Source organism: Chiloscyllium punctatum, chromosome 27 (assembly GCF_047496795.1).
Source record: "Chiloscyllium punctatum isolate Juve2018m chromosome 27, sChiPun1.3, whole genome shotgun sequence".
Lineage (NCBI taxonomy): Eukaryota > Metazoa > Chordata > Chondrichthyes > Orectolobiformes > Hemiscylliidae > Chiloscyllium > Chiloscyllium punctatum.
The window spans coordinates 44605986-44621015 of NC_092765.1; the positions used below are offsets into that span (position 1 = coordinate 44605986).

The following is a 15030-nucleotide window of genomic DNA, read 5'->3' on the forward strand; positions in this document are numbered from 1 at the left end:
AGCCATGAAGCTGCATCTGCTTAAATCTGCTGCCCTAATCAGAGGAGGTGGGGGGGGAGCGTGGTGGCTCAGTGGTTAGCATTGCTGCCTCACAGTATCAGCATCAAGCAAACTCAAGTTCAATTCCAGCCTCGGGTGATCGTCTGTGTGGAGTTTGTACATTTTTCCTGGGTCTGCATGGGTTTCCTCCAAGTGCTCCAGTTTCCTCCCAGATTAGGCGGATTGGCCATGCAAAATTGCCCAGGGATATGCTGGCTTGGGGGACTAACCATGGGATAAAGTAGGGGGGGATGGGTCTAATGGGATGCTCTTTGGAAGGTTGGTGTGGATCTGTTGGGCTAAATAGCCTGTTTCCACACCTTAGGGGTTCTATGATTCTGGTGGTAGAGATCATGGCTGATGTTGACAAAGGAATAGGGAGTTCCTGCACAGCATTGTGTAAATGGTACACACCACTGGCCACTATTGGCCAGTGATGGTGGGGGTGGATGTTTTTATGATGACTACCATTCACCATAATGGAACGTAACTGTTTCTTATTTTCTCTTTTCATTAAAAAGTATGCCTTGTGGAGTTTAAGAGAGATCCCCCAGTGAAGATTTATTAAGACAACTGCGAAATTGGGTTATCAGCCATGGGAAGCCTTTTGAAGAATGTTGTCCAGTCCTCTACCCGTGTGCAATCTGACCTCAACCCATTACAAATGGCTGAAACAGAAAGTTATACTGAATCATTTAATAATAGAATGAACATTAGTTTCTTTGTTGATGAAATAGTCTGTAATAGGGAAAATAATTAAACTGTGGATGTGAGTGCACCCAGGAAAATGGGCACAGTTTGAAGAGGCTTTCTGAGCCAGTGCGATCAGCAGAATCATGACTGGAATTAAAGCCAAGGTCTGATCCAGCAAATTGCAAGTTAAATTGACAAGAAAAAACTACAGAGGAACCTCGAATATCCGAACGAGATGGGGGGGGGTACTATTTTGTTTGGATAATTGATTATTTAATTAATTGATTCAATGCCTCTCCTCTGGGGCTCGGAGTTTTGTGAAGTTTCCTCTCTCCTCGCTCTGCCTGCCTTGCTCCCTCTCTCTGTCTCAGGGTTTGTTTCTGAGCAGACACACATTTGTGGTGTGTAAGGGACCTGCAGCATTCCTGAAGCCTCCTGCCTCCCAACCCCGTCCAAACCCACCACCCCCCCCCCCCCCATCTGCCCCCTCCCACTTTCTACCTCCCACCCAGCCCCTGTCTGCCCCCCCACTCCTCTTTGGGGCATCCAGACTGGACACCAACTGTCAAACTGCTGCTGCCTTTGGGGGTTGGGGTGAGTCTCAAAATAACACATTACAAACACAAAAACACACACACACAAACACACACACAAACACACACACACAAAAACACGCACAAAAACACGCACACACAAACACACACACACAAAAACACACACGCAAACACACAAAAACACGCACACACAAACACACACACACAAAAACACACACACAAAAACACACACACAAATACACACACAAACACACACAAACACACACACATGCAAACACACACAAAAACACGCACACACAAACACACACACAAATACACACACAAACACGCACACACAAAAACACACACACACAAATACACGCACACAAACACACACAAAAAACACACACAAACATACACACACACAAACACACACACACACACACACACAAAACACAGTGTTGAAGAGATTATCTGGGGGCGTAAGTTTAGAGTACACCCCTGTGTAGAACTCCATGGTAAGTGTTGGGGGTGGGGGGAGAGAGAGAGAGAGAGAGAGAGAGTGAGGGCAGAAGGTCAGTCACTTGGAGACATGCCTGGGCTCCTATCGATGCTTAAAAATGTGTTGCTGGAAAAGCGCAGCAGGTCAGGCAGCATCAAAGGAGAAGGAGAATCGACGTTTCGGGCATAAGCCCTTCTTCAGGAATGAGGAAGGTGTGTCCAGCAGGCTAAGATAAAAGGTAGGGAGGAGGGACTTGGGGGAGGGGCATTGGGAATGTGATAGGTGGAAGGAGGTTAAGGTGAGGGTGATAGGCCGGAGAGGGGATGGGGCGGAGAGGTCAGGAAGAAGATTGTAGGTCAAGAAGGTGGTGCTGAGTCTGAGGGTTGGAACTGAGAAAAGGTGGGGGGAGGGGAAATGAGGAAGCTGGAGAAGTCTGAGCTCATCCCTTGTGGTTGGAGGGTTCCTAGGCGGATGATGAGTCGCTCTTCCTCCAGGTGTCGTGTTGCCATGGTCTGGTGATGGAGGAGGCCAAGGACCTGCATGTCCTTGGTGGAGTGGGAGGGGGAGTTAAAGTATTCAGCCATGGGACGGTTGGGTTGGTCGGTCCAGGTGTCCCAGAGTTCTCTGAAACGTTCCGCAAGTAAGCGGCCTGTCTCCCCAACATAGAGGAGGCCACATCGGGTGCAGCGGATGCTGTCGATGTCTAGGACTGTTCTCAGCAGCATTTCAGTAAGCCGGTTTCATTTCTAATCATTGTAAACAGTGTTGGAAACACCTTTTTGGTGTAATGTTTCTATAAGGACCTTGAAATCTGAAATTCGAATAATTGATATTTGGATAATCGAGATTCCTCTGGAATTATTTTACGCATGTCTTGCTTAGATTTAAAATTCCCCAACCTCTTGCATCATTCAATTACACTCACAATGCATTGATTCCAGTAAAATAAGGTAAAACAGTTCCAAAAACAGAAACTGAGCTCTGAGGAAAGGTCACTCGATCCCTAAACTTTAGCTCTGATTTCTCTCTACAGATGCTGCCAGATTTGCTGAACTTTTCCAGCAATTTCTGTTCACAGCATCCGCAGTTCTTTCAGATTTTTTTCAGACAAAATTGTTTGTTTGAGTTGGCCATTCACCAACAAAATATGATGCCTCACACCCAGGGTCTGAAGGACGTTCAGACAAAAACTATTTCAAAGCCCATTGTCCACTAGCAGATCTTACAACATTCAAGAAGCTCAACACCATCCAAGACAAAGCAGCCTGATTGATTGGCACCTCATCCACCAACTTTCCCACCAGCAGCCGTCTACAAGGTGCACAGCTCCGTCAATGGCATGTTCCAAATGCAATGACATTCCCACCTTAAAGGACAAGTGCAGAGTTTTATTTTAAGCATTCACAGAATGAGGGTGACACTGGCTAGGCCAACATTTATAGCCTGAAGGACAGTGAGGACTCAACCACATGGCTGTTGGTTTTGGAGTTACATGTCGGCCAGACCAGGTACCAAAGTTAGATAGATTCCTTGCTAAAGGGCATTAGTGAACCAGATCGGTTTTCCTTGACAACTGGCGATGGATTTGTTAAATTTTTATTTCCTTTCAATTGAATTCAAATGAGCAGGATTCAAAGCCTGGGCCCTAGAATGTTATTTGGGTTTTAGAATGAACAATCCAGTGATAGTACCACTAAGCCATCATCTCCCCTTATGTTGCAGTTCCTTCACTGTTACTGGGTGAATATTCTGAAAGTCCCTCCCTCACTGCGCTGTCCCTACACCAAATGGACCACGGCAGTTCAAGAAGGCAGATCACCATCATCTTCTTAAGGGCATTTAACAAAGGACAATAAATGCTGGTATAGCCAGAAATGCCCACATCCCATTAATGAATAAATACGTTATTGACATTCGATGTCTCCCCTATGGCATCAGGGTAGTATTAACTCATAGGTGACCCAATGTACAGGAATGCCCAATTACAAATGCACCCAGGACTTTGTCTAACGCAGAGCATGAATACACCCAGCTAGAGAAGGAAAGTTTGGCGGTCATATTTGGAGGCAGGTAGCTCCACCTATACCTTTACAGGAAATGAGGAAGTGGCCAAGGCATTAACAGGTATTTTATGTTGGTCTTCACAGTGTAAGACAGAAATAACATGTCAATGACCGATGACAAGGAAGTCATGGCAGGTGAGGACCTGGAAACAATCATTATCACAAAAGTGCCCATGTTGGGCAAGCTAATGAAGCTAAAGGTAGACAAGTCTCCTGGCCCTGATGGAATGCGTGCCGAGGACTAAAATAAAAGGCAGGGGAAATAGCAAATGCACTTGTGGTAATTTACCAAACTTTCCTGGATTCTGGGTGGTTCCAACGGATTGGAAAACAGCAAATGTGACATCACTATTTAAAACAGTAGGAAGACAACAGATGAATAACTATCAGCCCATTCGCTTAACTCCTATAGAGGGGAAAATGTTTGAATCTATCAACAAGGAAGAAATAATGAGACATCTGCATAAAAATTGTCTCATCAGGCAAACATAATATGGTTTCATGAAGGGCAGGTTATGTTCAACTAATTTACGGGAATTCTTTGAGGACGTTATGAGTGCGGTGGACAATGGGAAACTGGTGGATGTGGTATATCTGGATTTCCAGAAGACATTTGACAAGATGCCACATGAAAGGCTGCTGCATAAGATAAAGGTGCATGGTGTTACAGGTAATGCGTAGGCATGGTAGAAGATTGATTAACTAACAGGAAGCAAAGAGTGGGAACAAATAGGTGTTTTTCTGGCGATCGGTGACTAGTGGTGTGCCTCAAGGATCAGTGTTGGGACCACAATTGTTTCCAATTTATATAGATGATTTAGAATTGGGGACCAGGTGCAGTGTTTCAAAGTTTGAAGATGACAGTAAAATGAGTGTTAGCACAAAATGTGCAGAGGACACTGCTTGTCTGCAGAGGGATATCGATAAGTTAAATGAGTGGGTAAGGGTCTAGCAGATGTAGTACAATGTTGGTAAATGTGGAGTCATTCACTTTGGCGGGAATTACAGCAAAATGGATTATCATTTAAATGGTGCAAAATTGCAGCATGCTGCTATACAGAGGGACCTGGGTATCCTTGTGCATGAATCACAAAACATTGGCTTGCAGGCATAGCAAGTGATTAAGAAGGCAAATGGAATATTGTCCTTTATTGCTAGAGAGATGGAGTTTAAAAATTGCAGCTGTACAGGCAGTTGGTGAGGCAACATCTGGAATACTGTGTGCAGTTTTGGTCTTCTTACTTGAGAAAGGATGTACTGGCACTGGAGGGGGTGCAGAGGAGGTTCACTGGGTTGATTCAGGAGTTGAGGGCTTGGTTTATGAGGAGAGACTGAGTAGATTAGGAGTCTATTCGTTATAATTTAGAAGAATGAGGGGGGAGTTTTATAGAAACATTAAAGTTATGAAGGGAATTGGTAAGATAGGAGCGTGGAGGTTGTTTCCACTGGCAGGTGAATCTTTGAATTAGGGAGCATAGCCTGAAAATAAGGGGGAGCAGATTTAGGACTGAGTTGAGGGGGAACTTCTTCACCCAAAGGGTTGTGAATCTGTGGAATTCCCTGCCCAGTGAAACAGTTGAGGCTTCCTCATTGAAGGTTTTTTTTAAGGCAGAGATAGATGGTTTTCTGAAGATTAAAGGGATTAAGGATTATAGTGAGCAGGTGGATAAGTGGAGCTGAGTCTATGAGAAGGTCAGCCAGGATCTTATTGCATGGTGGTGCAGGCTTAAGGGGCTAAATGGCCTACTCTTGGTTCTAGTTCTTATGTTGTTATGTTCTTTTGTAAATTTGTAATAATAATGGACCACAAAGCCCTGCTAGGTCTATTTAAAAAGGACAAATCAGTGCTGCCCATAGCTCCAGGCCAAATTCAGTGGTGAGTTTTAATACTCAGTGCATAAAATTACAAGTTGGAGCATTGCACAGGAGGCCAAATAGCAAATGTGGATGCATTGACCACCTTCCCCTGGCAGAGACACCACTGGTGGTACAGCCACTGGAAGAGTCTGTAGTAGTTTTAAAGGTTCTAGACAGAGTCACAGCTGACAAAATCAGACTTTGGATGCAGAACATGGAACATTGTTCATTACAGCACCGTACAGGCCTTTCAGCCCTCAATGTTGTGCCGCCTATGGCATCAATCTGAAGTCCATCGATCCTACACTATTCCAGTTTCATCCATATGTTTATGGTCTAGTCTAGTTCTGGCAAAACTGAAACAGCTGGTGGTGATGGGGGAAACCAAAGGGATGTAGCGACTGGAATGAAGTCAGGCAGGTGGTCCCCATAGAATATGAGTTCCCTGATTGGGGCTGTTAACCTGGTCCAATCAGGGAGCCCTGGCTGACAGATAAGAACAGGCGTTTTACAGGTTCTGTTCTCTCTGAGAGCTGGCTCTGAGAGAGCTGGATCAGTGTCAAGAACTTACCACATAGTGACTTAGCGACAGGATCCCGGTCTCTGGGGTTATTTCACTTGGTTTGCCATTCTGGTTGGATACATTGCTGGAGATTTGATTACAAGATTTCCTCCTCAAAAACACCTTCCTGCAGCCCCAGCAAACCTCATTCCCCCTCCAACTGTCATAGTGCTTCCACACTCAATCAAAGTGGGACAGGAAATAATAACACATCATCTTTTATAATGCTTCTATCATTTTTCTCTCAAGTTGCTCACTATAGAGATTTAGTTTTGGTTCCTGCAGTGTTCAGGACAATTGTGGAGGTTTGGTAACAGTGGCCTATCCTTGTGATACTGAGACACACAGATTGAGCTCATGGTCTGGAGTGGTTGGAATCAGCGTAGTATTTCTATGCCTCAGACCTCTCCTCGTGGCAGGGGGAGAGGACAACTTTGCTTTAAGCTTGTACTCCTTGTCTGTGTGTATATGGGATTATGGATAGGGACACAGTCACACGTAGTACGACGCAACTGAAAATCAAACAGTCTGGGTTTGGAATTTACCAGTTTCAGACCTGAAGGCCTGAACACATGATCACAAAGTACCTGAAAACGGAGGAGTCACAAATTCATGTCTTATCGACATCTTGTGGCTGATCAATTATCACTTGTAAGGACACCACAGACGGAACAGCAAGGTTCGGTCTCGGGCTGTTTGACTTCACAGGACAACAGCTAGCAAGCTGATTGTATGCTCAGACAGCCTAGAAGTAAGAAGCACAAATCTGAAGGAGAACTGACACATGAAGCAGAGAGACTGGATCGGTTGGGACTATAATCAGGGTGGGAGGGATCTTTGGGAATGGGAATCAGGGTAGTATTTCTATGCCTCAGACCTCTCCTCGTGGCAGGGGGAGAGGACAACTTTGGGGTTTAGCAGAACAAGGAGGTTCTCATAGAAACCTGTAAAATTCTAACAGGGTGAGACAAGGTAGATACAGGCAGGGTGTTCCTGATGACCAGGGGAGTCCAGAACCAGGGGCTCACAGTCTAACAATGTGGTGTAAGCTGGTTAGGATGGAGATGAGGAGTGATCGCTTCACCCAGAGAGTGTTGAGCCTGCGGAATTCTCAAACACCGAAAGCATTTGATACCTAAACATTAAGTGATTTTAAGAAGGTGATAAGTTTAGTTTCTAAGGATATGGGGATCAAAAGGTCTAGGGCGAAAACAGGAAGAGGGTAGAGTCAGCCATGGTCATATTGAATGGCCAAGCAGACTCAAAGGGCTGAATGGCCTCCTCCTGCTCCTGGTAAAAACAATGACTACAGATGCTGGAAACCAGATTCTGGATTACTCCTCCTGCTCCTATTGTCTATATTTTTATGAATGAGTTCAGAGCGGAACGGCAGAGTGAGACAGGGATGTAATCAAAACACAACCGTTAGCTTCCCACAAGGGAAGTTGTTGATTGGTGAGTAGCTGTCTTTGATAAGCTTTGAGTTTATTTCTGGTGTAATAAGTGAAGACATTGTAGGGAGCATTAGTCTGGAGAAATCTGCATCCTGTGGCTTGTTGGAATGCCAGGATAGTTCTCTTGTGTGGAAAGCTACAGCAGCTCAGGTTTCTGGGTTTCAGTCATGGTTAGTGCCACTTAGTCCAGACGGAAAGGTTGAGAGCTACAGGAAGTTTGAAAACGTGACCAGTCTGCAGCTTAAAGGTGTACTGGCACAGAGAGAAAATGGATGAGTGTCAGTCAGTGCAGGAGGCCCAGACTTCTGAGAAAGGGTTACGTTGGATTAGAAACAATATCCCCTGATGCTGCCAGACCTGCTCGGTTTCTCTAGCACTTTCTGTTTTCAATTCAGATGCCTGGCATTCCACGGTGGTTAATTTTATTTTAGTTTTGACATTGGTTTCTTTTCCCTGACATCAGAGATAATTTTCTAGCCAACCTGTTCAGGGACGTTATTACACATCTCTGAAGAAGGTGGGATTTGAACCTAGGCCTCCTAGCTCAGAGGTCAGGACACTACCACTGCACCAAACGCACTCACCATTCCCTCCATCACATTCTAGCTCCAGCCTCTGTTCCATTTATTCTTTGGAGAGTCACTTACCTTGAGGAATATTCTTGGGAACCGGCCCCTTCTCCCATTCAGCTCTCCTTCCCACCAGCCATCCTCTTCCGTGCACTTAGAATTCTTGATGATGTCCCCAACCTCGAAGCTCAGCTCATCACCTTCCTGGCTCTGAAAGCTGCTCACAGCAATCAATTCCACTAAGGGTGACAAAAACAGGAAGAGGAGCAGTTAGGAAGAGAAGAAATGCAGAAAGCTGGTGACTGACTGAGCACATGAACCCCAATGGTCATCAGACCAACTTGTACACTGAATGCAATAATTGCACAGCATGGCTCTTGTCATCCACCCCAGCATCAGTGGAAACAATCTCTACTCGTTTACTTTATCAATATTTTTTCTAATCTTGAACACCCCCCATTAAAACCTGGAACGTGTCTCAACAACCAAGTCTTACTAATTTTTATTAAAGCACCATTATCTGGATGCATCACACCTTACTATGGTAACTGCTCTTCCCAAGGTTGCAAGAAATTACTGAGTTGTGAACACAGTCCAGTCCATCACACAAACCAGCCTTCCATCCATTGACTCTGTCGTCACTTTCAGCTACCTCGGAAAATCAGCAAACATAATCAAAGATCCCTCCCACCCTGATTATACTCTCTCCTATCTTCCTCCATTGAGGAGAATATATGAAAGATTAAAAACATGTACCACCAGATTCAAGAACATTTCTTCCCTGCTGTTAACAGACTTATGAATGGACCTCTCATGTATTAGAGTTGATCTTTCTCTGTACCTTCTCTGTAGCTGTAACATTAAATTCTGCATTCTGCTCTATTACCTTGATGTGATGTAAGGTACGATTTGTCTGGAAAGCACATAAAACAATACTTTTCACTGTGTCTGGGTACATGTGACAATAATAGAGAAGCATCAAAAACCAAATGAAATCCAACAAACAAGATTGGGGTGACTGACACAGAGACCAACAGTCACCCAACTTCGGACTCTTTTATAACATGTAATTATATTGGTCAGTCATGGTAACCCCTGTCCAACCTTTTGAATGTTTCCTCACAGGAACATATAAACAAGAGGAGGCTAATTAACCCTCCGCGCCCATACCCTTGTTTAGTTCGATCAGAGTTGCTCTCTATTTTAGCTTCACCCACCTGCTTTGATTCCATAATCTTAACCAAACAAAATTCTAACAACTTCTTTTTTCACATTTTCAGTTGGGCTCACGGCCTCAAAAGATTTTGTGGTGATTGTATTTTGCAGATTTCCATTAGGCCTTTGAGTAAAGTTGTGCTTCCTGACAACCTCCCTCGACCAATTCCCATTCCCAACAACTCAGCTTTGATTCCAAGAGTAACAGACAGGTACATGGATAGGAAAGCTTTAGAAGGTTATGGCAAAGTTCAGTTTGGAAAACATGGTCAACATGGACAAGTTGAAACGAAGGGCCTGTTTCCTTGCTCTATGACTCTATGACATGGTGCCTGTATATGCATTTCCACAAAAGGAAATAATTTCTCTTGATCTCATCTATCAAATCCTTTAATCATCTTAAACACCTCAAGGATATCTCTGCTTAATCTTCCAAATGCAAAGAAACACATGCCTGATGTAACTCTTTCAGTGAATGTAATATTCTGGTGATGCCATGCAAGACCTCATCTGAGACCACTTTCTCTCTACCAATGTGCAGTGGTGAGGACTAATCAAAGTAATCTAAGTGGGATCTAATCAAAATTTCCATTGCTTAGACATCATTCCCCATCACCCCTTTTTATTCCAGCCGCTTGAAATAAAGGCCAACATTTCAGTCAGCAGTTTGTTTACTGTATCTGCTCACTAACTTTCAGTGATTGTTATCCATCCACAGTTGATATTATTGCACCATTTAGAAAAGGTTCTGCGTCCTCCTTGGTCCATAATGGGCAACTTCATATTTTGCCCATTCACTTTCATGTAAACCTGTAAAAGAGGAGCAGGAGTAGGCCATTCTGACCCTCAATTCTGGATTAGTGGTGCTGGAAGAGCACAGCTGTTCAGGCAGCATCCAAGGAGCTTCGAAATTGATGTTTCGAAGCTCCTTGGATGCTGCCTGCAGTCATTGTTTTTACACCATTCTGACCCTCAAGCCTTCTCCACCATCCAATAAGATCACAGCTGACCTATTTGTGTTTAGAATTTTACATTTTCGTCTAAACCCATAATCTTGGACTCCCTTCGTCAAACAACAACCTATCTTAGTTGTTTTTGTAACTTCTTGTTCCTGCCTATATTATATACCATGCAACCCTAACTTATTATTGTCAACAAGTTTAGTCTGATAACCCTCTAGTCCTTCAGCTGTTAATTCAGAAGAATAGTGAAACACTCAGTACAATCTCTGCCCATATTTTGCCAATTTGAGGAGCTACCCATTCTGCAGCCTTGGTCACTGTCCTGAAACATGTTGCCTCCAATTCCACACACTCTCATTTTTGTTAACAATTGATGTTCATTTTCACTTCTTACTTTATTATCCAAAAGGAAACTTCCAAATACAATTTCATTTCAGTTACATCATTTGCTTGTTAAAAAAAGGCTTATATGCCTGTAGAGAAACAAAATTACTCTATCACAGAAATCAAACTCTAATTAAAATAGGTATTGAATCTGTTCCAACAGAATTCAAAAATCAGTCAGTGAGTCATCCCCTGAGTATACATCCTCATCTAAAGTTCCAATTCCTATTAATGTTCTCACAGAGATGTGCAAAAATGTATAGCTGATTTGTCGCGCGCCTTTTCCTTAAATGCATCCAAAAGTAACATTGATACAGGGAGAATAAATGTAAAACTCGCTATTCCTGATGCTCTTTACTATGGTTAGAATTTTTTGAGATGAGACTTTATCAAAGTAGATCGGTTCATTAAAATTCCTCGATGCCTGGTTTAGTCAGAGTAATACAGCACGGAAACAGACCCCTCGATCCAACTAGTCCATGTCAACCATAATCCCAAACTAAAAAGTCCCACTAGCGGATGCCTGATCATATTCCTCCAAACTTTCCTAGTCACGTACTTGTTCAAATGTCTTTTAAATGTTATAACTGTACCTGCATCCTCTGGCAGTTCATTCAATATACGGATCACTCTCTGTGCAAAATAATTGCCCCTCACACCCTTTTTAAATCTTTCTCCTCTCACCTTAAAAATAAGATCACTATTTTAGAAATCCCCAATCTTAGGGAAAAGACATTTGTCATTCACCTTACCCATGCCCCTTATGATTTTATATTCCTCAATAAGGTCACCCCTCAGCCTCCTGTGCTCCAGTGAAAGAGGTCCCAGTATTTCCAGTCTGTTTTATATCTTGAACCCTCCAATTCTGGCAACATTCTGGTAAATCTTTTCTGAACCCTCTCCAGCTTAATAATATCCTTCCTATAACAAGGTGACCAGGACGGTACACTTTACTCCAGAAGATGCCTCACCAATGTCTTGTACAACCTCAACATGACTTCCCAACTCTTATACTCAAAAGGTCTGAGCAATGAAGGGAAGTGTGCTAAACATCTTAACCACCCTATCCACCTGTGATGCAAACTTCAAAGAATGATGTAGCTGAACATTATTTTAAATAGGCATCTCATCAAAAAGGTCTGCATTCTTTAGACAATCATAGCAGGCAAGGTGTTCAAAAAGGATGGAACCTTAAATGAAAGCTTTCTGGAACTTCCTAAGTAACATTGAGAGACACTGCCCCAGGCCTGTTAGCTATCGCCACCAAAACAAAACCATCAACTAGACTCATGAGACATCATTTACTGTTTACAAATACACAAGGACTCTCTGATCAGTTTGTTTTCATTCAGCCCCCCTTGTTCCTAATAATAGATACTCATAGGTCACTGTTGGGGCTAGATGCTCTCTCTACACCGATGTAGCTTACATCGGACAGTTCCCCCTCCAAACCTGTTAACTCACATTGTCCATCCACATGGATTGTAACTTATCCTTGCATTACTTTAAATAGCACACCCTAACCTCCACAAACACTAACCTCTGTAAGTCTGGTAAACCAGGGCATTTCGAATCTAGTGAATAACCAGTAAAGCCACACACACTAAATATTGTTTGAATAGTTTACAATTTTCTATCACAAAAAAATGGATAAAATAATGTACGAATAACCAGACCGTAGTTCAACGTCTATATGGTGTTGACGTTACAGCAGCTCATGCCAGGAATTGCTTTACTGTAACTCCACCAAAACAGAATAGCCGAAACAGATTGTGCTATAGTTAAACTGAACATCTCATACCCATGTTTGTGCTCTGCGATACACTTCCACTGAACCAGCTGAGGAACAACTTCAAAGTAGCACATTTAAAAATGCACAACTCAAAACCGAGACAAGCATTTAAGGCGGGCTCCAGAGGTGTCTGTCGACTTAAAACTACCAAGTAACTGTGAGTCAGAATGTGCCTGGGGGAGGGCAGGCAGCCACACGAACAGGTGGGACAGGTTTGGGGAAGCTATTTTAAAGCTTAAGAAAAGAAGCATTTCCTGGTGGAATGCTGCTTTGCAAAACTAGAAAGCTGGGGTAGAAAAACAGCAATATTGAGTCAAAAGTGAGGGAGATAAAAAACCTTGCTCTGATGACCTCCCAGTTATACCAAAATGCTTCTCAGTCAATGAAGGACTTTGTGAAATATCAACATACTTACCACCCCCTTAACCCCCTACACACTCACCCCACCCGCAATCACCCCTCACCCCCTCCCACTCCCCCACACACACTCAAACATACACCTTCACCCACACACCATCCCCCTCACCCCTCCATCGCTTCTCAGCCTCTTGGCTAAGAACAATGTGTAGTTTCTGTTCTTATCAGTTTGGCTCAGAATATGTGTAGTTCCTGAGGACCAGAGGAAGAATTCTGCTCGGGGGTTGTAGGTGTGATGCAGCGGACATGTGCTGGCGTGGGAGAAACCGCGGGGATCGTGTTGCGAATCGTCGGAGCTGCTGGGAGACCACCACCGGATTGTGATTGGACGTTGGAGGATCGTTTGGTTGTGCTGACCTGCTCTTGGTGGATCTTTATGCTGGCTTCGGCCTAACGCCAATTCAGGCACCAGCCAACCTCAGAGCTATGGCCTCAGCAGCCGCTCGCAGCCCAGGCCAGGGCATTCGCAACACAGTCAGGGTGACTGTACACAAGGTGGAGGAGCACACACTGACGGTATTTGTGAGGGGGAGTTTGTTGAAGTGTTGTGGGTTTGAAGCAGCAGGATCCTGTCGAGCGGTTCCCTGAGCAGACTGTCAAAGCCATTTGGCAGAATGCCTCATCGCCAGAACTTTCCAACAAGCACCAAGACGTGGCTTGGCTGGTGGTGAGAAGGGCTCTGCCTGTGAGATCCTTTATGCACGCCCGGACTCTCTGCCGCACCGCATGCTACCCTCGAAGTGGCTGCGGGGGGAACGAGACTGTCACACACCTCCTTCTGGAATGTGCCTATGCAGAGGAAGTCTGGAGAGGAATGCAGTGGTGCTTGTCGAGGTTTGTCCCGAGATGCGCCGTGACGCGGGACTCCGTGCTGTACGGCCTGTTCCCCGGGACTCACACCGAGACGAACATTAACTGCGCCTGGAGGATCATCAACTTGGTGAAGGACGCTCTCTGGGCGGTCCGAAACCTGTTGATCTTCCAGCTGAAGGAGTTGACCCCGACCGAGTGTTGCAGACTGGCACATTCCAAGGTCCAAGACTACGTGCTGAGGGACGCGCTGAAGCTTGGGGCAGCTGCCGCCAAGGCGCGGTGGGGTAAGACCACCGTGTAAGATTGGCCTGCCGAAAGAAGAACAGGGGGCCCATGCGGACGTTTTTTTTGGCTCTGCTGATGCCTCAGCCAAATATATGTATATGTGCAAGATTGAAAAATGCACAGGATTGTAAAGGACAAGGATAAATTCGAATCTGTGTTTGTAAATATGGACATATGTATGGCATGATAAAATGTACAGACCATCAAATCATTTTATGAATAAAGTATATTTTTGAAATAAAAAAAAAAGCAGAGGTGTACTGCTGGCAGGATTTCCCTGAGGCAGGCTATTTTGACGTGACCTTCAGGAGTGTGAAGAATTGCGAGCAGTTCCTGAGGGTCTTCAAGGAGAAGGAAGGGGAACCTCTGTTCTCCATCTTGTCGGTGGTCCCATTGTGTGGGCTTCCTGCGCAGAGGAGTCGGGTTGAAACAATCCATATGTACAACCCTCATGTCCCAGCAGATGTCCTGACCTTCCTGAGAAGATACGTCCAGGTCGAGGGAGAGAGTACCGATGTGGTCGATCCTTTCGGGATCTGGACCAGTACAAGACAGGTCAGGGTATCCCTGAGGGTCGATGCCAGTGGGAACATCCTCCACCCACCCTCCAGCTTTGGCCATCGGAGGAAGCAGAGGTTACCTGACATACGCAGGGCAGCCGAAAGTGTGCCGAACCTACGGGAGGTCAGGCCACATGGCGGCGGATTGTAAGGTGACCGTCTGCCGAAACTGCAAGTAGGAAGGCCGCCCGACCAAGGAATGTAAGGAGGCCAAGAACTGTAATCTGTGCGGAGAGGCGGGCCACATGTACAAGGCCTGCCCAAGACGAGGGGCTGCCACCTACGCACAGATGGCCGGAGGTGGCAACACGAGCCGCGGACCACCTAAGA

General features: G+C 44.8%; 1 protein-coding gene across 5 annotated transcripts in view; it reads right to left on the minus strand.

Moving 5' to 3' along the window:
- sh3d21 (SH3 domain containing 21) overlaps positions 1 to 12748 on the minus strand; it is a 122956-nt gene extending 110208 nt beyond the window's left edge. For all 5 annotated transcript variants that reach the window (XM_072548578.1, XM_072548577.1, XM_072548576.1 and 2 more), the window contains exons 1-2: positions 12635 to 12748; positions 8351 to 8511 (exon numbers count right to left, since the gene is read on the minus strand). In XM_072548578.1, the coding sequence (XP_072404679.1) occupies positions 8351 to 8511; positions 12635 to 12638 (165 nt within the window). In that variant the 5' untranslated portion in view covers positions 12639 to 12748. The remainder of the gene's footprint in view (positions 1 to 8350; positions 8512 to 12634) is intronic.
- Between the last annotated feature and the right edge of the window lie 2282 nt (positions 12749 to 15030).